The sequence below is a fragment of the Colias eurytheme genome, chromosome 4, assembly GCF_061535395.1.
Source record: "Colias eurytheme isolate Ceu_HAF_F1 chromosome 4, ilColEury1 Martin Lab GWU primary, whole genome shotgun sequence".
Lineage (NCBI taxonomy): Eukaryota > Metazoa > Arthropoda > Insecta > Lepidoptera > Pieridae > Colias > Colias eurytheme.
This window is the reverse complement of record NC_142983.1, coordinates 9,840,996-9,864,393: the sequence shown is the minus strand read 5'-3', so window position 1 is coordinate 9,864,393 and position 23,398 is coordinate 9,840,996. Positions and strand designations below refer to the sequence as shown.

Sequence of the window (23,398 nt, the reverse complement as noted above, 5' to 3'; positions counted from 1 at the left end):
ACAGCCAATAAAATGTTAGTGAACTAAGCTGGCCATAACATTCCTGCGACGAGTGAGTCACTCGTGAGTCAGTTCCGGTGAGAATTCCTGCTGACGTCACAGGGTGCGCGCGCGCTATATCTAGCAATGCCTTATTGGTGTCGCCAGGATGGCATGAGGAAAATTGTTAGCAAAACTTTATTACTTTTTAATTAAATGTTTAATTACAATTTGTTACATTCATGGATAGCGGTGCGTGAACTTTACTCAAAAAGATGGATGCAACTTATGCAGATTTTAGTAATTAGATAGGATTGGAATTTGAAAATAAAAGTGATGATGATTTTTTAAATTGTATGATAGAAAAATTTACAATATAATATAAAATAGGTACTCAATAGGTACTCAACTTCATCACAATGCTGAAAAACAAATCATTAAATTTTGTGCCAAAGCCAAAGAATTGGCACATTAGATAAATATTTTCATACTTTTTCAAAGACGGTTTTTTTTGTCTCTAAAAGCTAATGATGAGGACTTGTCCTTTTCGATCTTATTATATATCTATTTTAAAGTTATCCTTTTCGTTCTTACTTCTTATTATTTAAAAGTATCACGTCACCTTACATCAATATTTATTCGATTCATGCATAGTATGTTAAAAAAGCTTATGAATGTTTTGTTCGTCAAGTTTCGGGAGTGATTCACAAATCACAACACACACACGTATTGTTTGGCAATATAATATGCAAAGTTTTACTTTCACTTTAATGTGTTGGCAATTGAAGTGTTTTATAGTAAAGGTAAATTAATAAGTGTATGACCTCGCTGCGTCTGAAATAATTGTTATGTTTTATGATATTTTCGCCGTGAGAGTCTTTAAAGTGAAGTCCCATGACCCCTAGTGGGGTAAGGGGCAGATGCTTTATACATCTGTTTCACTGATCGATTTTCTTTAGGGACAAGTAGGTGATCAGCCTTCTATGTCCTACCAGACCGAGACATTTTTTTTTTCTTCGTCTCCACCGGGAATCGAACCCAGGACCCCTCGGTGCTACGCTCACACGTCAACCACTGTACCAAGAAGGCGGTCATTATTCGGTGTGAGAGTCTTTAAATGTTGTTATTTTTTATTTGCTACTAGCGGTCCTCCCAGGCTTCGCCCGTGGTACATGTTTACATTTTCTCTCCATAAGAATTAAGAACCAACCTCGTACTTCAAGGAATATTATAAAAAATAATTAACGAAATCGGTTCAGCCGATTTCAAGTTTTGCGCTTACCAACACATTTGGAGAAACATTTTTATACCGCAAAAGAAATACCTTATACATCGTTAAATTACGATTTTTTGTTATTCGTCATTCTTAGTGTTAGTGCTTAAAAAATATATTTTAAAGTTTTTACTTTTTACGAATAACAACCACTTACACACTCCTTTATCTATTTTTTGGGAACCTCTGACGCATATTACCTATAACGTGTTATTACACTTATTAAAATCATTTGTTTATTATATTTTTGACATTTGACATCCAAATGTAACAAAATATATATATATATAATTTTAACCCCAACTCATTAATGAAAATGCGCATACACAAATTACTGTTATACATGGTTATACTTTGAAAATCCTCGGTTACTGCGTATGGTTGTCATTTAAAGCAACCCTTCATCACGAAGGTATCGTTTTCAGTGCCGGAAGATTAAAAACCGATCAAATAAATCCTCGTTACGGTCGCGAGGCATCTCATCGCGTGCACAGTCAGTTAATTAATGAGAAAAACGCGTCACGGAGCGCAAACCGCGCGTTTTTTGCGCCCGCATACCGCCCGGAAGCGCACGCGCGGTTTCTACTTTTTATTGAATTAATTTATAATATTGAGAGCAATGCCCGTGTACAGGGGATAACACGCTCGATAATTCGGGTGAAACTCTGGTATATAAATAGGAAATATTATTTTTATATATTTTTTGCGAACGTTTCAAGTTTAATCAGCGACTGTCGCACGACTGTCTCTGAAGTCTGAATCTTATAAACGCCGCACGCGTTTTTTGTGATTAAAAGCGTTGACATATTATTATTAACAATTTACAAAAATAATACCATATTTTGTACCAAGGGCGGCTTATCGCTAATAAGTATTCTATTCCAGACAAATCGAGAACCCGTAACTAAGTACATAACTTTTACCAGATTTAGTTACTTAATATGAAATTCTAGACAACAATATTTAAATTATAATATAAAAATAATGATCAACTTATTGGACATTGACCCGATGGAATTATTGCACGTGCGCAAAACAACACAAGTCTAAAATTACATACTTAGTAAGGTTGATAGTAATTGCAGATATAAAACCTTGCACCTTTGATCAGACGAAATTAACAATTTAACGAAATTGACTCATTATTCAGTCAAGTTTTGAAAAATGTAAAACGGTATTAGGTAATTATACACATTTCCTTTTTTCACGAATGAATCAGGGTCATAGAGGAAAGTAATACATATATATCAGGGTGAATGTCAGAGAAATCAATATCTAAGTTTTAATATTTTTTTAAGAATACATTTATTGTAATTTAAAATATTGTATGACTTATAAAAGTTGGTACTTACGTATCTTATGATTAAAAGCGTTATATACTTCTTAACATAAAATTATTTTGATCTGAAAAGAGCATAAAATTATTATGTAGTAGTAGTATTCTTAAAAAATATTAGGTACATACATCTATGTCTATTTTACGTTTCCCCGCCTAATTTGTCTGTATACAGTACGTAGGGTCACGATTCGCAAGGTCGATGTCATTGTCCGCGAGTCGGTGACATGGCAAGGTGCCCTAGGACTAACCACGCACCCAAATAATTAATATTATTTGTGGACAAAGTAAATCAACTCAAATACCAAGTTGAGATATATCCATACTCTAAGAATATATCTTTTGATCTCCGTTATGGCAAAATTTAGCACATTTCATAAAAGAGGTTTCAAATTTTAATTAAATTTCCGTCTTTCGAACGCAACATTATATTGGCTTCCATTTTAAAAGCTGTACATTTGAAATATTATTTATGTAATCTAGGTACGCAATAAAGTTGAATGTTGGTTTGATACCATCGAGATAGAATGTACTACGTACTAGAGAGGCGATCGCTACTACACTCTCTTTAACACGAGCTAGAGGTAAGAATCACAAGTCTCTTTAGTCTGTGTCGGACTGTGCCCCCCGCTTGCCGCGTCAACACGTGTTATTGCTCTGTTCAAAATGCCTTCGTGTTTGCTTAGATATTGTTTTAACAGTTCCCATAATACAAACAAAGCCCGAGGAGTGACTTTTCACCAGTAAGTTTCCTTATTATGAGTAAGTCATGCATTTTACTAATATTGTTATCATTTTGCGAAAAATCACCACGCGTTCTGCGTTTCGCGCCATTTTTCATAGACTAACAGCACAGACGTGACACTATCGATGAGTCTGTTAAAAAAATGTAACTGGATTTTTTTAACTATGTATATACAATATCTACTAGGAAAGATTACCGTGGTGTAGTACCTAAATATTTATACTTTTACCCGACTACGCAAAGTAAAACGGTAGGTTATATTAAGTAATATTTATTTATTTACCTATTTTTATTTATTAAAAAAAGGTTAATCAACAGTTGTTCCAATAGGATTTATAAATTATTATGCACAACAATTACAAATAAACACAACATTCACAGAAACTAATACAGTAAAAGTTCCTTAATCGCGCTTCCTTTATTCGTGTTTTCACTATTCGCGGATTAAAAAAATGCGACCCAATTTCTATATTCACGACTAAAAATTTTTTTTATTCGCGGATTTAATAAGTACATACATAATAATAAAATTATTCCAATAGGTATCTTACCCAATATCCTTGTCAAATGGACTAATAAGAAAGTAAAATAGATCTTATTACAAGTTTGCCTAAAGTACATAATATTATGTTCTTAAATGATATCGCCGAGGCCTTTGACACGAGCCGCCTTTGTCGCAAGCCACCTCTGCGGCGATTGATCTTTTTGAGAATGTAAATAAACAGAATGGAAGCAACCTTATAACTCAATAAATAAAGTATATTTTTAAATATAGTTCCGTTTATAGTAAAGTTACAAAAATTGTGATCGAGTAAGGGGGCGTCCATAAATTACGTGAGGTGTTTTTTAAAATTTTCTGCACCTCCCTCCCCCCCTGGTGAGATGTCGTGAGAATTTATTCAACCCCTCCCCCATCCTCGAATCTCACGTGAGATTTTTCAAAATGTGAGTTTCTTATACGTAAACGCCATCAACATTGAATCATCGTATCCATTTAATTAGGGCTATTATAAACCAATACTCCAAAATTCGATTACATCATGAAGCAAAAACTGATAAAGCTATTGATTACTACACAAAACGACAAAAGCTTACTAAATTGATATTATTTAAAGGAAATTAAAATACATAGTTTAATATAAAATCCTCGTTTTATTAATTCCCTAGTATCAGTACCACCAGATAGTACCGAGTAAACAGATTGCACTATGTGTCGCATCTGCACGCATTGCTTAATCTTTGAACTTGAAGCCACGCCTCGCTCGTTCCACACGTACCCCACCACATCGGCCGCGCGCAATGTTTTTGTTTGGAATAACCCCTCTAGTAGTACATATATCTCGATGTTTGATACTTTATTATTTTTAAAGCTAGAAGAAAGGACGCAATTTCTTAATTATTTACTACTACTCTTTGGTAATTTCTTCTTATTTACTATTTACATAAAACTTGACAAAATTATTTTGAGGATCTCATAAAATTATCTGCTGTTATATCTATGCTACTTATTCCTTATTCAGTAAAGCTGATTAATAATTAATTATTACTAGAAGTGATTATTAGGATGCGTCTACATTACACTTACAGGCACGCGCGCATGTGATTTTTTATAATGCAACCAACCAAAAACAAGCAAAGCCAAGAAAAACTAAGATATTAAAACAATACAGTACATTAAACACCCACGTAAAGGTCAGTTGGTGTGAAGGGAGCTGCTTTAATAAGTCTGTTTTCATGTCAATAATAATTAATCGTAGTTAAGAGGCAAGACTCAAGAGCATAAAATAAAGTTACCTAATGATTTATGTGATTTAGTATAAACGTAAGCAAAACATAAGGAAAGCTTACTGTCTATTTTTTTTAAGAAAATCGAGTATTTAGTAAAGAACTGTGATATAGTTAATTTTATTTTAGAAACTAAGAGCACTGAAATAATAATCTGCTATTTTGTAAAAGTACCTATTGTTTGTAAAATTGTAATAACATCTAAGGTAATATAACTATAGATATCTACTAATTTGTTCATTATCTTAATTTTAACTATAGTTCTGAATGACATTCATCTATTAACTAAGTTTATCATACTTTTCTTCTTATTTTCTTATCTTTCAATTCCGAAAACTAGCCTGTCCATGTACATATTTACCATAGGTAATTATTCATTTAGGTAGGTACCTAACAACCAACACAACCATACTTGCTCTGTGCCTAATAACTTAATTAATACATACTTTATAATTTTATCTATGAATAAAATTATAAAGTAGGTATGTATAATGTCATATTATTATTTTCCCTCGAGCATTATGCAAAAAAAAATTATTAAACGTAAAATCCCGTAAGAATTATCCACTCAAGTGCTGAACGACCGGGAGCCGGTCGATCCACATTCAGGGGCTTGTGCGTTGCGACCGGCTCCCGGTCGATCAACAGTCGTGGGTTTTGCGTTCGCTTTATAAAACGGTCTAATAACCTTCCTCTTTCTAACTTATATGACATGTTAAGGAAAGAACAGGCTAGCTATAAATCAAGATAACAACATAACCACATGATTTAAGTGGCCCACTTTTCATGACACATTGAGTAGGTAGTTTTTTGTACAAAAAAATAAACAAGGAATGTGTAAAAAAAATGTATGGGAGGGTATGATGTTTTTATTTTCTCGTAAGAAGAGTGTAACAATGGATCAATAAATATTAAAATCTCACTGAACAGCTGTTTTAATTTTTTATTAGCAGACAAAATGTAACAAAAATTACAAGGGTACATTTGCTTTGACTTACAAGTTGTTTTTATTTATTTAAATGTTACCATGTTTTGACAAGGCATAGACTATTTTATTATCTATGAATATACATATATACTTGCAAATGTGCTAGATAAAGGAATCTGAGATAATCGACTTTAAAAAAATATTGGACCGCCAAAAACCCCAACTGCGGCGGCACCGGGAGCCGGTTCCGCACAAGACCCGATTTTTGCAAAATGGCTCCCGCACTTGAGTGGTTATTGATCGCATGCTGTAAGGTCCTATCTAAATATTATGGAAAATTACGTTCTACAACGTTTTAGTTGATGCACTCAATAACCGTGTGTACCCACCTATTTAAATTTGCGCATGTGCAGAACCATCCGTCGATCATGACCTAGCTCAAAAGGACGTTGTTTGCGATTACAAGTAACATGGTAAACAATGCTATCCAAATGAAAGGGGATGGATCGATTGAAGATAAATAATTATTTTAATATGATCCCATTATAATAGACTAGTCGTGAACGTGATGCATGATCATAATTTATAATAGGTAGCATAAAGATGACTCTAAAATTATAGTTTTGAGCCTTTTATTTAGGTTTTGAGGGACAATATATGTATAATGAATTGTGGGATAGTATAAAGAGCACGTGGTTAAAGAATTACTAAGTGAGCGACTGCAAGTGACGAGAAATCAATAAACTAAATAACCAACTTACAAACACTTAAAATATAAAATGAGCAAATTATAAAAGTCTGTCCACTATAAGAATTGCTTTTTGACAGCTCGACGGGTGATACCAGAAGTGATGTTCAAAAGATTATCGATTGTGATACCATTTCAATTATAAATTCAAAATATTATCATAAATCGAATCAGGTACGTAAATAATAATTACAACGTAAACGTACTAATAAGATATGTAATAATAAGACCACATATCTATGCATTGTATGTTAAAACTAAACTAAACTAATATTTTATTATTTATTGGTTTCTATCTTACAATTTGGTTGTCTTTACGTTTAAATTATATAACATAATAGAAGAGTTTTTCTGTATCGGATATATTTTACAGAGTATTTCTATCGATTATTTTAATCTATCGACCCATCATTGAATAATTCTGTGTAGGCATCACTAAGTGGGCGGGACCTGTCCATGAAGTACGATAATTATTTGTATGACATTTTAACATAGACAATACAATTAAACATAGGCGTGAAGCTGTCAAAAAGCAAATAATATAATGGACAGAGTATAAATATATTTATAGCGGCCTGATATTAGATTGAGTGACCATATTACATATTATGTTGCAATGATGTCCTGCATTTTTTGCAATATTTGGCACATTATGATTTTTTTTATAGGTACTGAGCGGGATTAGAATGAGGTGTTTCGAATAGAAAAATAAGAAACGAAATCATACGTAAAAATGTATCTATAGAATGGGTAAATATTATGAACATTTGAAGAAAGATCCCCTACCGTAGATAAAATAAATAATATTAACTATATTTACATATTTTTTTTACAAACTACGTAGGGATTTGTAACTTGTAAAATTCTGCGTATCAAGGAACCTTATACGTCAAGCTATGACAGTTGACAATTCAATGTTTGACATTGGTTTGACACGGGTCAAAAATGTCAACATTCAGACGTCAGTAGCAAAGTGAACGTCGAGAATTTATACAAAAATTTAATGAATTATGAATTTTTTTTAAATATAATTATATCTTTATTGACATTTTTTACATTTTAATGAATTTTTGTATATAAATAAATGAATTTTCGTTTCTATTGCAATCATGAATTTTTATGTAATACTTTCTATTGTGTTTACATGGTAAGTAGTTAGACAAGATCAATAGTATTATTTTGTGTTACAAAGTACAAACCGATCTGATTTATATGTTTTTTTAGTGTTTCATTATCTCAACAAGCGCACCATGAATTCGACTTGTTGATATTCACCCAAAACTGGCCAGCAACAGTTTGTAAGGAATGGAAGAAAATGGACCCCATGCATAAATGTTCCATGCCACGTAAAAATGATGCATGGTCCATTCACGGTATCTGGCCAACAAAATTGGGTACTATTGGCCCTGCATTTTGTAATAGAACATGGTTTTTCGATCCTGAAAAGATAAGACCCATTGAGGACAAACTACTGGAAGAATGGACTAACATTTTCAATGGTATGTACTATTTTATGTTATTCTTCACTTATTTTTAGCAATAATGAGCAAACTCATTTTCTTAATGATGTTAAGCTTGATGGAATGGATGACTTCACTTCTGTTTAAATACTAATTATTTTCTAACAGACTAAAAGATAACAGTTGCTATGGTCCAACCTTTGTATTGATTTCATTTTTGCTGAATTGAAGCTACATTATAAACAAATATAATTGCTCTATTTTTGTGTATTTAAAATATTAGAAAATATTTATATCCATCCGATTATTATTATCTGTCTTTTAAAAAGTGAAATCCGATCCAAGAATAATTATGTTTAAGTAATATAATGTACACCACAAACTCAAATGTAAGAATCATTTTAGCATATTAAGTTGTGAAAGTTGATATTATCAACCTTGTAAATATAATAGTAATTGTTTTACCACAGTTGGTCTTTCATGTTGTCATTACCTAATTAATTAACCAGTTATTTCAAATAACTAAGTAAAGAATCAAGGAAGTATGAAGAGTAATTTAAATGAGAATAAATTTTGTGAAATATTTTATTATATGAATATTGAAGTTGCGGAATAGTCAAGCGAAACATGGTTTAAGTTTTAAATAGAAGCATATAAAAGTAGACAGTTTTTACACGCTTTATATTAGCTTCACCTGTATGTTTGTAACCGACTTCTTTGGGCGCGATTTTGACCCACTTTAAACGGCCAGATTTCGTTCAAACCTTATAGATTTATTGAGGACCGATGACAATACACTAATTTGATAAAAAATTTCTATTTTTTAGTTCGGTTTTCTATAAAAAGCGTGCTTTTTAGTTTTTTTTAACTATTATTATTATATTATATTCTAGTCAGTAAATAATTTAATGAAAGTTTTAAACATTTGTTTAAAGAATGGACAATATATTAACTAGGCTCTTTTATATTGTACAACTTAGCTAGTCAGACCTGTAGAATACTAATACAACAAAATGATGTGGGTCAAACTAGAGATGTAACATGTTAATTTGAATCAGTACTGCTACTTTCTGCACATACAGTTATATAACGTAAAGCCTATGTAGTTATTATTACGAAACAACTTACCATTTTTGTAGTAATGGTTGATGACTTGAAATATATTATTTTTTAGGTACGTCCAATTATGCACTATGGGCTCATGAATGGAATAAACACGGTACCTGTGCTGCCGTTTTGGAACCTCTTAGCTCTGAATTCAAGTATTTCTCCATGGGACTGGATTGGTTAGAAAAATACTCGATGGGCAAAATTCTAAATGACGCAAACATCTCGCCGTCAAACAGTAAGGATTATCATATAACTGAAATCAACAATGCCATCAAATCAGCTCTTGACATCGATCCTGCGATCGAGTGTAGAAAAATTGACGGACAGAGTTTCATAACAGAAATTCGTATTTGTTTTACGAAGGATTTGAAACTGTCAGATTGTGACGGTGTATTAGGAAGGAGGACGATTGGCCAGGATTCTATTATCACTAATTGTGATGGTAGCAAGAATATAGTTTACCCCCATTATAAGGAGAATAGTCTCTACATTCAGCTGTATAAGTTCGTCACTTGGTTGCAATGGTTCACGTTTTAAGGGAACTAAGGATAATTGAATTCTATTAATGGTAGTGTCGTTGACGATGATAAGACATAATAATTAAGGCAAAACACAAATGTACCTCATTTTAAATTCAAGTTATGAATTTATAATGCTTTTTTTGTTGAAATCAATTTGTAATTTTTTACAATCAATGTTTAAAATATTATACATTGTTTTGTATAGATAATGAATTATGATTCTTGTATGTACTATCAATTTTTAAATTCCTTTTGATAAAATACATAGTTTTCAATTGATTTTATTTTCTTTAAGCATAATTACTGACTGTTATTTACCAAAACATATTGCAATTGTGGCCGCCATATTTTTTTTCAAATGAATTTACTGCATAGATTACATTTTTTACTGTTTATAAGATAAGACTTTTGATAATTATCTTTACTAGTTTTTTTAGTCCTTATTGCCATGAAAATGTCTTTTCGCAATGTTATATTTTATGAACTCGCCTTGATGCCTTTTATTTCTTTATATGCACAATAATGCACTGTTAAATATTATTTTTTTATTTATTTCAACACTAATGAAATGTGGCAAATACAATACCTTATAATGACTTCCTGTTTAACTTTATAATTTTTTATCTAGATGAATTCTACAACAGGTTTACAAATTTTATGTACTTAATTTTTATGCATTAATAAAATATTGAAGTATGGGAGAAAAACTGTGTTTCATTTTATAAAAACCCAAATCGGTTTAGTGTATCAAGTTTATTGTTTAAACTGATATGTATAGAATGACAATTACGTAATGTAGGTATTATCCATACTAATATTATAAATGCGAAAGTAACTCTGTCTGTCTGTCTGTTACTCAATCACGCCTTAACTACTGAACCAATTTGCATGAAATTTGGTATATAGATATTTTGATACCCGAGAAAGGACATAGGCTACTTTTTATCCCGGGAAATAGGATAGGTTTTAACCCGGAAATCCCACGGGAACGGGAACTATGCGGGTTTTTCTTTGACTGCGCGGGCGAAGCTGCGGGTGGAAAGCTAGTTTGGAATAAAATTAATTTGATCACTTTGAGACCTTTATTGTACCACCATTCATTAATTCCACAAAATTTCTGTTACCTATGGAAGTGATTAAATAACATAGTTTATACGGACAACATCAACACAATATAAAGTTCATTTGTACAAATAAATAATCAGGACCACTGAAAACATTTTAATATTTTTGCAGTAATTATTTAATTACATATTTTGACCTCTGGATACAATTATTACGGCGGATGGCACCAAACCTGGAACAAAAGTTTTATGTAACAACCCAACAATAATCTACACTAATATTATAAAGAGGAACACTTTGTTTGTTTGATTGTAATGAATAGGCTCATAAACGACCGATTTTAAAAATTATTTCACTATTCGAAAGCTACATTATCCACGAGTAATATATATCATCATGCTAAGACCAACAGGAGTGGAGTAATGCGGGTGAAACCGCGCGGCACAGCTAGTAATATTATAAAAATATGCCTTGTGTTGTATAGCCACGCCAAGCTATCTAAATTATGTCGTACCTATACACTAATTTCAATTCCTTTTTTAATAATAAATAAGTAACAATCACTTATCTGTCTTTTTTTTCAAAACGACACTAAATGAATTTTAAACCTGTAATTGATAATGTTACCGGAGGATAAATCGAAATTGATATTTTGTTCCATTTGCATTGGTGTTATCCCGATTCTAGAGCGCCGAAACATGACATCATACTGGCGGTCACGTGACTAAGGGCGGATTCAGATTAGCGTATTGTTATGTGCGTTTCAGCATACATGCTACAAAAATGTGAACGATAATTTTTTTTATGTAATCACCAACAAAAGAGCAAGCGAGTCACTTTCTGTGCTCGTCGCCGCCCATGAGAATTCGAATTGTCGGAGACTTTATCGGTCGTTATGGAAATCTTTGGGGGAGGCCTATGTCTTGCAGTGGACGTCCTGAAAGGCTGGAATGATGATGATGATGATAACGCGTGATTTGTTGGCCTTTCAGGAATTAATACGCTTTCTTCTTGAACGTGCCCATGTCATAAAGTGTCACGAAGCCTAATTTCCTGTCACTATAATCATGGAATCCAACAAACAAATATTGCTATTTCCACTACTCATTTACCGTCGATTGAGAGGGAGATTCTATTCGAGCTTAGAAGGGCATCAATGCTAGTACAAGTTGCGCGTATGACAAAAGGCACGCCTACATAATACTATACGCTTCTAATAACGACTTTATACGCTCGTATAAAACGATAGTGTGAAACCACTATAAGATAAAAACACAAGTTATATATTACAGAAAGTATCTCACCTAAAAGTTCTAGTGGCTTCTCATAATCCTCAGAAGTGAATATTTTCTTTGGGAATGTGGTCATGAATTTGAAATTATCTTGTTGAGCATATTCAGGCTTATTTACTTGTAAAAACAACCTGAAAAGAAAAAAAAATAAACTGCATTAATTCATTATTATTGTTTAACATTTAGATTATAAAAGATTTTGAAGCTAATTAAATATTTACACAAATATATAGATATATTACATGTTGCTTGAAACTTGGGTAAAAAGATGAAGGAAAAACTTTTGCTTAGAATAAATAATAAATATCGATATATTTGTTTTATTATTTAGCTGTTGCCCTATAACTGATTACCTCTTATTTGTCATGAAAATCATACTATAAAATCACTTGGTTCCAACATTAAATACGGAATACAATAAATTGGTAAGTTAGGATTAAGTAAGTATACTTATAATATAAGTACAAGCTGCTCAGTCATGATAGGAAAAGTTATTAAGAATAATATTATCAATAACATAACTAGATTTACAATCGCAGCTTTGCCCACGTTTATAAATAAAAACCCACATAGTTTCCAGTCCTGTCATATTTCCGGGATAAATAGCCTATGTCTTATTCTGGGTATTCAGCTACCTACAAATTTCATTGTAATTGCTTCAGTAGTATTTGCATGAAGGAGTAACAAACATCCATCCATTCATCCTCACAAACTTTCGTATTTATAATATTAGTAGGATCTTTGAAAAACAATCCAATCTTCTAAATATGGTAGTATCAAGTAATATTCACCTAACAGCAGCCAATTGTTCCTTAGAACCAAACGTCTGTGTGAGCGACTGTCCATCTGGCAGACGCAATTGTATCCTTGCTTGCTCGTATGACACCTTCGGAGCTGGGTTTGGATTCACTGGCGGAGGCACTGGTGCTGCGACTGGAGCTGGCTGGCCTGAAGCGGCTAGCCTGGAATAGTTTTAAGCAGAGATTAAACAGCTATACAATTATAAAAATATGAGTGATTTTGTCAACTGTGGTCAAATGCCTGTTTGGATTGAGAATGACAATTACAAGCTATACAACTTATTAACAACAACCGCCAAACACTTAATTATCTTATGAATATACAAAATTTGATATACATTTGTTATCAAATTATGTTGCAAGACTTACATGTAATATAAGAATTCAGAAATTGTCTGGTTTTCAAATGCTATTATATTCTGGTAATTTCTTTTAATATGAAAATTGAAAATTTGCAAAGCCAGACAATCATAGAAAGATAGATATCTAATACTCAAATAAATTTATATGTGCTAGTTTAAAAATAGAAACACACAAGATGCAGTTCTGCTTATTCATACACCTATATAATATGTAGCACCTATAAGTACTAAATGGGGACATGATCTACATTTGCCTAGTACTACATTATTAAATCTATACTAATAATATTATAAAGGTGAAGAGTTTGTTTGTTTGTTTTAACACGCTAATCTCAGGAACTACTGGTCCGATTTGAAAAATTTTTTCGGTGTTAGGTAGCCCATTTATCGAGGAAGGCTATAGGCTATATATCATCACGATAAGGCCAACAAGAGCGGCCGCGCGGCACAGCTAGTTAATTATATAACTAGGCAAGAGGCATAAAGATAATCGAAATATAATTAGAGCTTTATCTCCACAATCTACAAACACCTTTCAAAAACTTATATAATTTGCAAAGATTAGAGATACTGTATTGTCTATATTGTTACAATAGTATTGTTCTAACTTAGTTACTTGTAATGAGTTTTTCTAAGTAGTAAAGGATGCTGAGATATGACACAACTTACTTTCTAGCCTGTTTATCAGCTTCTATTTGTGCCCTGACTCTTTCCCGTGCCCTTTGATCTTCCAATTTCTCCCTTCGCCTCTGTTCCACAAGTTTCTGCATTTCCTGTTCTTGAAGCCTCTGTTTGGCTTCTTGCAAGTCTTTGCCAGACTTAATCCTCAGTCTTTCTCGCTCTAAAGCTTCAGCCTGAAATTATTTTAAGAATAGGTGACTTATGTAACTAAAATGTGATTAATTATTTCTAGAGATTGCATTATTTGAGGTTAATAGAAGGTAATATTGTATAAATTACCCTAACAATTGAATAGATTCATTTATATAGATGATTGTGAAATCGTGAATTTTTAATTCATTGACCACATTTTGAACTGTAATATCACATTTTGAAGTGAAAACTTCTTTAGCGGCGTTGAGAATAAAATCTTAAACTCGCGTCAGGATACGTGACCTGATCGAAAAAGCGTAAGACGGATGGATATCAAACATGCTCCACGTTAATAATCAAGTTTTCACTTCTGCCGGCACTCCCGGAGTGCAACCCGTCTTTTTTTTATATAATTAGTTGTACCTTTTCTTTCTCCTCTCTCTCTTTCCTCTTTTGCTTCATCCTCTCTTCGAGTAACGCTAATTGAGCTTTCTTTTCCTCTTCAGTCAATGGTTTCTTTTCCTCAGTGGATTCCGAGAAATTACTATGATTAGTTTTAGCTGCATGATATTCCATTTCGTCCTGATTTTTGAACAGTTTCCCGCAGTCTTCGCATTTGAACGATTTGGCTTCCACTTCAGCGCCGGCAGTCTGAGGCTCTGTACTCTCAGCTGATGATGCAGCAGCAGATGCAGCGGGTGCAGGTGCGGCGGGAGTAACTTCCGAAACATTAGAACTGCCGGCTATTGTCTGTCCAGGGCCTACATCAATCTCATCTGCATGAGCCAGAAGCCATTCCATAGCCGGCTCGACACCCTTATAATTTGTTACCGCCAGCGCTTTTTCTCTATAAACAAAACAATGATAATAACCCTAAATCGAATAACGAACTTAAATATATCAAAAATACGTACGCTCTTTCTTTGGGAAAACCCATTTCCATCAATGTTTGTATTTCAGCCATTTTTATATTATAGTTGCTTGAAATAAATACACAAATAAGCTACAAAAAATGAAAATAATCGCTTTTCATCACTCAAACGGCAAAAATCATCAATGATCAATCATCTGTCGGTATCATTCCTGCCACAGATAAAAAATTACGACAGCTGACGTAAACTACAAATGTTAAATAATAATTTTATTCCTCGTTAAATAACACACTATAAAAATTCCCCGTTTTCCAATTACAGAGCATAATGCGACTCAGTGCCGCACAATGCCGAATTATGCTGATGCTTAATTGGAACGTGTAACGCACCAGCAGGTTGCGCTAGTTCAGTGTTGAAAAAAAAAATATTCATAGAATTAGCAATAACCACATTAATGTGTAAATAAAGTGGTATACATAATAATTGGTTGAAAAAATATTTACGATTATTTTAAGTAATTTGGATTTTGATTTTTTTCAATGTTTGTACCTTCATCCATACTTATATTTATTTTTTTAACACAATTTGAATTAACTTTGATTATTTCGAAAAAACTACAATGAAACGAAAGCTTTAAAATTTTTTCCAACAATTAATAATTACTAACGATAAATCGATTGCACGCATCAATTCACGCGCATTACTTTTTCTAGTGCTCGATTGTGCGAAGCGTTGCTGTAGTTGGAACATTCAACGTTAAGCATTATGCCGCATAATGCGCTCTAGTGCTGTAATTGGAAAACGGGGATTGTGTTCACTAGGTTTACTATCAATTTTAATTATTAATAAATCAATATAACAACGAAAGAGATCCGAATTCTGTGTCTCTCAATAGAATGTGTATAAAAATTGTACATCAGTATATCAATCAAATAGTATTTGAGCCAACATAATTATGAGCTGAAGAGTGGTATGTATATTATTACAGGTATTAATCAAACAAAATTTAAGTTCTGTGATCAATAATGCATTTTTTTCCAGAATATTATTTTCAATTATTTTATTTGTGATTTTATTATAGTATATATAGGTAATAGACAATCTATTATGTAATAAAGGGACTTTAGATATAATCTGTGGGCTATGACTTTATGAAATGGTGCGAAATTTGAAATGATTCATAACGTTTTTCATATTTTGTGTTTTGAATATAAACATTTCTTTGATTTGATTTTACATAAATTTTGCACAGCGCTATTACAATGAGTACCCAAAAACGCCACAGTCGACGAAAAAGTATTCAAAATAGTGATCCAGGAAAGATTTTGGATTTAGTCATGAGTTTAACCGATGACGGCGGAGCGCAACTACAAGTGAAAATTAATTCGTATGTGAGTAAACTAATAAAACAAGCTATCAACAATATCAATTCGTATATTAACTGTAGGCTTTTACATTATACTTTGGTCATTAATAGTTGCATGAAGAATGTGATGCAGAGGCGGTATTGCAAATTGTTGTACATAACGCCGGTATGGAAGCCTCTATAGACGCTGTGGATTCTGTTGTGTTACAACGGAAAAGTAAAATTTGCGTAAGTAAATCTCAGACGCATTTAAAGTAATAAATACATTGATACGTTGCAGTGTAGGTAAGTTCTAAATTAGCATTAGATATTGAATATGTATATTATTTAGGGTAATACAAATTTGGGGTAGTCGGGTAATAAAACACGACTTGTTGATCAGCTAACGAGATGTATCATGTAATCTTATTAATGCTATGCGTGAGAGTGAAAAACGAGGTAAGACGTGGCTTATAAACCAGCGATGCAATTTAAATATAATATATAATACCTATATAATTATATAAAATGTTACATGTTCTGTGACTGTATCCTTGTGATACGAGACTACCCGATATATTACCTACTTTACTCTATGCGAGACAATAATTATTACGTGCAGTTGCAGTCAATGAACAATAATTATTATTGTTCATTGACTGCAACACTTTACTTTACTACCTACATGGACGTACGTAATGTACGCAATGATAACAATACAATGATATTTAAATTTTCAGATGACGCCAAAATTAACGGACGCACTAAAATCACTTATTGAACAAAATGATTTGCTTACAAATTTTGGTATCGATTTTCAGACAATTGTAGCACCTGTAAGTTAGAATCCATATTACATTTGAATCAAATACCTACCTATAAGGCTCAAATTATTCTGAATAGTTTGTACACAGTTAAATATTTTTGTTTTTTGTTATCTAGTTACTTACAGCATTGCATACTGCATTTATTTTTCGTAGCATTAATTTTTATGCTGCTTTCTGGGTTATATTGCTAGCGAGTTAAGACTAGTTTGGCTATTTGGCTTTGACTGGGCTTTGATTATCTTTCTATCTCACTTACGTGTATTATTATTAGCATTATCTATCTATCTATCTCACTTACGTGTATTATTATTAGCATTATCTATCTATCTATCTCACTTACGTGTATTATTATTAGCAATTTATACCTACATTACACTTCGTGCATTATTATTAGCATTATAGTTATTGCCTTATTTAAATTATTTCACATACACATTACAGTACATACAAAGAGATAACACCAAGAAACGCGTGATAATGTTTCCCGTGGCGGATAAGCCCTTTTCGGTGGTAGTGTGTGTGATCGCCGCGAAGGTCCTAGAAGAAAATGTCGCCGTGCTCATACATGAGTGTTTCTTGTGGGTATTTTGTTAGGACAAATAGTTTAAATAATTATACAATGCAGTTCGTTAATTAGGTACATGACAGAATTTGAAACACATATGACATATCAATTTTGGCGCAGTCGAGTAAGGTTTTTTATTTTTGGAACGTAACTTAATAACCATTACTGTTCTTAATATCTCATCATAATATGAAATATCTATTATGTACGTGTATATTTACGTAAATGTATGTATTATTATTTATCGTTACTTTGTAACATGTAAGAATTTTGTTTTTCAGATTCGCCTGGCCAGTTCTCAAGAAAACTATAGCTTTGGAGTACGAATGCACGCTGAAACAAAAATGTCAGCAATTGCTACGTGTTGCTCGACGTCTGTTCACTCAAGTAAGTAACTATCAGAATTATTTATTTTACAAACAAAAGAAAGAAAAAATCGTTAACTAGTACTACAAATAAGAAATTTTGAAAAAATTATAAAAAATCTGCTTTTTTTTCGATAGGTAGCGTCTTTAGAGACGTTACTCCAAATAGCAATGGACCAAGCGAAGCAGTTGACGAAAGCTGAATATTGTTCAGTTTTATTAATTGATATGGAACGTATGGAGTTAGTTCAGAGAATATCGAATTCTTCTACTGAGGTATGGTTCCAAGTATAACTTAATTATAAGTAACCAAGTAGTTATAACTTCAAAGATTGATTCATATTTAAAAAATCAAGTGTATATCTTCATTTTCATGAATTTCTGACACTATCTCATGATGTTTAAAAATCTTAATAAAGATGTACTCTTTAAGTAGAAATAACTGCTCCGTCCGCTAATGCAAAGAATAAGTGGCCTAAAGAATTGCGGTTTTTTTTAAATGCCAAACATGTTATTAGGAAGACAGAGAGGTCTCAGAGCGTCGTTTTCCCATGAACATAGGAATAACTGGCCAAGTGATAAGTACTGGGTCGCTTATTAACGTCAAAAATGGTAAAGAGCATCCAGCATTTAACCCTCAAGTGGATTGCTATCCTGGTGTTGAATGCAAGTTAGTTTTCAGTTTTTTGTTGTATTTTAAAATTTGGTTCTTATCAGTTTATATTTCTGTTCGGTTCGCTTTCCACTTTTAAAACACTACATAATAGATTAGAAAAAAAAATCAAGAAGAGTCGATGTAAAAGTGTGTATTTTTGAAGTGAAACTTTTTTAGGTGCGTTGAGAGTAAAATTTCAAGGTCGCGTCATGGCAATACCGTCACGTCATGAAGGAAGGTGACGATTTTGGTATCTTTGAATCTTACCAAAAAGTCATCTTACCAAGTTTCATTTTTGACACGTGTGCTCGGAACACACGCTCTTTTTGCTGAACAAGAGAGCTTAGTACCTAGTTATACCTTTTGGAACTTTTATTGTCACTGCTAGGCCTTCCATAGAATTTTTTTGTCAAGTATATAGATGTCCTTAGTCGATATTTATAATTTCTTAATAGCAAACTATTCCATATAAACACACATTTCCTTTATCCCAGATCGATCCTATGCTTCCCAATCCGTGAACAGACCGGCATAATCGGTGTCGGTCAGTTAATAAATAAAATAAACGATCCATATTTCGATACAATGGACGAAGAAATGGCTCTAGCGTTCAGTATCTATTGTGGTGTGTGTATCATGCATTCTGTTGTGTATCAGAAGATACAGGAAGCGCATATTAGAAATGCGCTGGCTAATGAACTGGTTATGTACCATATGAAGGTGCGTTTCGGTTATAATAATTATTTTGTCAGTCACGTAGCTGGTATCTAGTTTTGGCAAATAACAATAAACATCAAAGAAGACAAGATGCCTTTCTTTAATTTAAGCATCTTCCCCGAATGCCCTATGCATTGACTTCATTTTTATTTAGATATCAAATGATGTTTTATATTAATTTGTCGGTCATAGTTATGTTCTCCGTAGAAAATCCTTCCATGGCCGTTATATTTTTTCATCACCTATATCTCGTTTTTTTAGTATCTTCCATGTAAGAACATGATGCAGGATGCATTGATTTCATTTTTATTTTGACATCAAATTTCGCCTCTAAAAGTATGAAGACGGTTTCTCTATTTCAAGGTCGGAGATACAGAAGTGGCTCGCCTTCTCGAATGTTCTGGTTTCCACAGCCACCCGCACCTCACGAGCTTGCACTTTAATATCCGTGCTTTGCCTTTACGAGAGTTACCGTGTTATGTGTTGAAGATGTTTTCTGATCTTGGTTATGATAAAAGGTAGATTAGAATGAGTTTAGTTTAATATTTACAGGTGAAGAATGCTGTTTAGTTTTCATTAGTTTTACTGAAAAAAATTATTCTTTGAATTGCGAATTTATCGCCAATAAGCAGAAGACCAATAAAAATAGCTTAGGAACCAAAAATAGAAACGGGAACGAAATACTTCACATTATTCCTTTTTGAGAATCGATTAAAAGTAGATAGCAGAGTAACTAAAGTTCAAAAATCAAAATGAAATTTGGAAACATTTACGGTTGTATTTTAAAATGCATCAAACTCTGCTCTATATTTTTTTCCAACAATTTAATACCAAGGTGGTAAAATTCTTCAGGTTTAACTTGAAGAAACACAAACTGGCTCGATTCATTTTGCACGTAAAGAAAGGGTATAGAGATGTGCCCTACCACAGTTGGTTACATGCTTTCAACGTAGCGCAGTGGGCATATGCCGCGTTGATTAATTATAAGTTGGTCCAACAGGGGTATTTTAGGTAAGTCTGACATAAACCTTTCGTTGTTAGTCGTATGATATAGAAAAAAATAAAAAATGTGTGCGTTTTCTAGTATACACACGTAAGAAGTGAAACTTCTTTATGACCTTATTTTTCAAAAAATAATTTACTATATGCAACTTTACAGAAATACGTCAATCACGCGTGGTAGGGATAAAAACAAGATGGCGCGTAACGGAAAAATGTCACGCGTAACGAAAAAATGTTACACTAAATTTTTTTCCAACCCCGATAAAGAAGTTTCACTTCAAAAATTAGCATCATAAATTAGTTGGAATTTTACAGATCAATTTTTTATGATTTTTGGTTTAGGCATAATAAGCATTGCAAGTATGACGTTTATATAACTTTTTCAGTGAATTACAAGGCTTGATGTATTTAATAGCCTGTCTTGTACATGATATGGACCATCGGGGTACAACTAACAGCTTCCAAATACAGGGACGTGAGTTAATTTCCTAATAAAATTGATTTATTCGTAAACTCTACATCTCTACATTCGCGCAGCCGGTATAATATACCAGCCCGCTAATGTAGCCGCCATCTCGCGCAAGCGATGTGTGTGCTCAACACAGAAGGGTGCCTTTGCCGTTATAGACCATCATTATATCATTATAATATAGAACAAAATCCAAAATATTTCCATTAATCGATAGAAACGACACTAGCTGCGCTTTACTCGAGCGAGGGCAGCGTCATGGAGCGGCACCATCTCGCGCAAGCGATGTGTGTGCTCAACACAGAAGGGTGCGACATTTTGGATGCTTTGCCACGAAGGGACTATGATAGGGCCATCATGATGTTGAGGGACTATATCCTGGCTACGGATTTGGCTAATTACTTCAAGTATTGAGTGTTTTTGTGGCTTTTGCTTTTTTATTTTTGCTGGTACCTAGATTGCTTGTGTACAAACAGGGTGGATGTTGTTGTGGCAAAATATATCGTGCATTTTGAAATTGATATTTTGGTTTTATGGCATTCAAATGCTTTATAAATATAAATTTATAAAGAATAGAAACGTCCCGCCTCGTGATCGATTTTTTTCTATTCTTTATAAATTTATATCGTGCATTTTTTTTAATTCGAATGCTATGTTTTATTCTATGCTTGCTTCTATAGCTTGGTAGTTTATCATTAAAGATGTCATCTGTAATTTGCTTTACCTATATCGATAAATATCGTTTAAATGCTTTACTAGCTTTGCTGTTTGATAGGTAAGTTGTTTGCAAATTAATAGTACGTAGGAAATAGGAATGTATTCATTAGAGCTGCTTCGTATCCTGTCCAGTCCAATGGCTTTATTTGATGATTTTACGTTTGCTATTATTTTATATCTAGTCATGTAGAATTTAAAGTATATTTAAGTACACCTATAGAAACCTGAACGAGTATCGAGCGATATCGCTGGACTTCCAAAAGGGCAACCGAAGTCACGTGAGCGCGTTACAGTCGCTGCTGATCAATGCAGCTGATCTCAGCGATCAGCTCAAGGATTGGGGCTGCGTTAAGAAAACTGCTGTGAGTCTATTTATTATTTTTATTTTTTTGTGGTGATTTAGGACATTTATTTATCGATTAATCGGCTGTTTGATTTTGAAAATTCTTTCGAGCTTCTCAATTAAGTACCTACCATTAAGTATTCTGTGGTCAAGGCTTACTTTTATGGGATGATATAACGTCGACTCAATATTCAATCAAAATCAAAATTTTAATACGAAAGCAACAATATCATACACGAATCGGACATCTGGTACCTATCTATCATCTTGGTACCTATGTTAAAAATATTATGAGGGTAGTTATAATTTACATGATTATTTTCCGTTGTTGCAATAAAATCTTTCTTAACAATACCAGGCGGCGGTATTAAGCGAGTTCTTTAAACAAGGTGACGTAGAAAAGAGTAGGGGGGATCTCCCCCCCAGTATTATGGATAGAGAGAAATGCTTCATACCGGACTTGGAGATACAGTTCTTGACTACCACTTGTATACCTTTATTTGAGTGAGTTATTATATTATGTATTGCGTTTTTTGATCTCTTAATTAATTAGTATCTTGGGACTTGCTGAATAACTTTTGTTTTATTTTATAAGCTACAGTAGGAATATGGTAACCTTAAAACTGGGGATTAGGATAGAGATACTATGGAGAAAATTTACTCTTTTGCTCTGTGTAGATGTAGAACTGCATTGATTCTTTATAAATGGAAATGGATGTTTCCAGGGTTTTGGGTCGAATTATACCAAAAGCGGCAATATGTTTAAAAATCCTTGAGAATCACATGGAGAGATGGGACGCAGCGAAACCTGTTTTTGCTGAGGTAATACCTTACTAATACCATAGAATTTATTAAAAATACTAGGTATATTTAATTATTTAGTACACTATTGTATTGCAGACTTTCGGTCGGGGTTTAAAAATTTATTTTTGAGTATCCAAGAACATTTTTAATAATTTATTTTCATTTAGGTGCCAATAACAGCCGGTCTATCCGTTTTATTAAGTCCAGAATTGGATGTTTTAATTGAACAGAATCTCAAAGAAAAGGAAAGGCTGAGACTTGAAGCCGAAGCTGAACATAATGCTTGAATTGAGTATAATAATTGTATAACTTTTAGACGTAATTTTGTTGGAATTGATGTTAATCGTGTGTTAAATAAATTATTTTAAATACTGTTCGATGTTTGATACTTTTCAAATAATTTGGTAAAATATTACAATAGTGAGCGTTTAAGAAGCTAGAATATGAAGAAATACATTTGAATACATTTTTTATAGGTTTGTGAATGGTCGAAGGAACAA

General features: G+C 32.9%; 3 protein-coding genes across 4 annotated transcripts; 2 read left to right on the top strand and 1 right to left on the bottom strand.

Moving 5' to 3' along the window:
• The first annotated feature begins 7,737 nt into the window (after positions 1-7,737).
• On the top strand, positions 7,738-10,459 carry RNaseX25 (Ribonuclease X25). The gene is made up of 3 exons (XM_090101407.1): positions 7,738-7,941; positions 8,019-8,293; positions 9,429-10,459. The coding sequence occupies exons 1-3, from the start codon at positions 7,904-7,906 to the stop codon at positions 9,899-9,901; spliced, it is 786 nt and encodes a 261-aa protein (XP_089957533.1). The 5' UTR covers positions 7,738-7,903; the 3' UTR covers positions 9,902-10,459.
• Positions 10,460-10,948: 489 nt separating this feature from the next.
• LOC149909166 (UBX domain-containing protein 1) lies at positions 10,949-15,290 on the bottom strand. The gene is made up of 6 exons (XM_090101404.1): positions 15,132-15,290; positions 14,641-15,064; positions 14,074-14,258; positions 13,034-13,204; positions 12,255-12,373; positions 10,949-11,182 (listed from the first exon to the last, which is right to left on the bottom strand). Exons 1-6 carry the CDS (start codon positions 15,179-15,181, stop codon positions 11,133-11,135), a joined length of 999 nt encoding a protein of 332 aa, XP_089957530.1. The 5' UTR covers positions 15,182-15,290; the 3' UTR covers positions 10,949-11,132.
• On the top strand, positions 11,110-23,341 carry LOC149909165 (cGMP-dependent 3',5'-cyclic phosphodiesterase-like). Of its 2 annotated transcripts, XM_090101403.1 has the most exons (17): positions 11,110-11,120; positions 16,342-16,480; positions 16,567-16,683; positions 17,175-17,270; positions 17,703-17,839; positions 18,108-18,213; positions 18,330-18,467; positions 18,710-18,861; positions 19,341-19,566; positions 19,927-20,081; positions 20,416-20,574; positions 20,952-21,040; positions 21,252-21,441; positions 21,972-22,113; positions 22,453-22,598; positions 22,820-22,916; positions 23,066-23,341. In XM_090101403.1, the coding sequence occupies exons 2-17, from the start codon at positions 16,352-16,354 to the stop codon at positions 23,183-23,185; spliced, it is 2,199 nt and encodes a 732-aa protein (XP_089957529.1). In that variant the 5' UTR covers positions 11,110-11,120; positions 16,342-16,351; the 3' UTR covers positions 23,186-23,341. The 2 variants fall into 2 exon arrangements, with proteins under 2 accessions (XP_089957529.1, XP_089957528.1); XM_090101402.1 differs by lacking the exons at positions 11,110-11,120; positions 17,175-17,270 and having other exon boundaries at positions 16,352-16,480.
• Positions 23,342-23,398: the final 57 nt, after the last annotated feature.

What these genes read in the sequence shown, in the direction of transcription:
- RNaseX25 (XM_090101407.1), top strand. Translation starts at nt 7,904, where the DNA reads ATGAATTTTTATGTAATACTTTCTATTGTGTTTACATG. An exon ending in CTTTCTATTGTGTTTACATG is followed by an intron (nt 7,942 to 8,018) that starts GTAAGTAGTTAG and finishes ATGTTTTTTTAG; the next exon opens with TGTTTCATTATCTCAACAAG. An exon ending in ATGGACTAACATTTTCAATG is followed by an intron (nt 8,294 to 9,428) that starts GTATGTACTATT and finishes ATTATTTTTTAG; the next exon opens with GTACGTCCAATTATGCACTA.
- LOC149909166 (XM_090101404.1), bottom strand. Translation starts at nt 15,181, where the DNA reads ATGGCTGAAATACAAACATTGATGGAAATGGGTTTTCCCAAAGAAAGA. An exon ending in AGAGAGAGGAGAAAGAAAAG is followed by an intron (nt 14,259 to 14,640) that starts GTACAACTAATT and finishes AAATAATTTCAG; the next exon opens with GCTGAAGCTTTAGAGCGAGA. An exon ending in GCTGATAAACAGGCTAGAAA is followed by an intron (nt 13,205 to 14,073) that starts GTAAGTTGTGTC and finishes AAACTATTCCAG; the next exon opens with GCTAGCCGCTTCAGGCCAGC.
- LOC149909165 (XM_090101403.1), top strand. Translation starts at nt 16,352, where the DNA reads ATGAGTACCCAAAAACGCCACAGTCGACGAAAAAGTATTCAAAATAGT. An exon ending in TATCCTGGTGTTGAATGCAA is followed by an intron (nt 18,862 to 19,340) that starts GTTAGTTTTCAG and finishes CCTTTATCCCAG; the next exon opens with ATCGATCCTATGCTTCCCAA. An exon ending in ACTTGTATACCTTTATTTGA is followed by an intron (nt 22,599 to 22,819) that starts GTGAGTTATTAT and finishes GGATGTTTCCAG; the next exon opens with GGTTTTGGGTCGAATTATAC.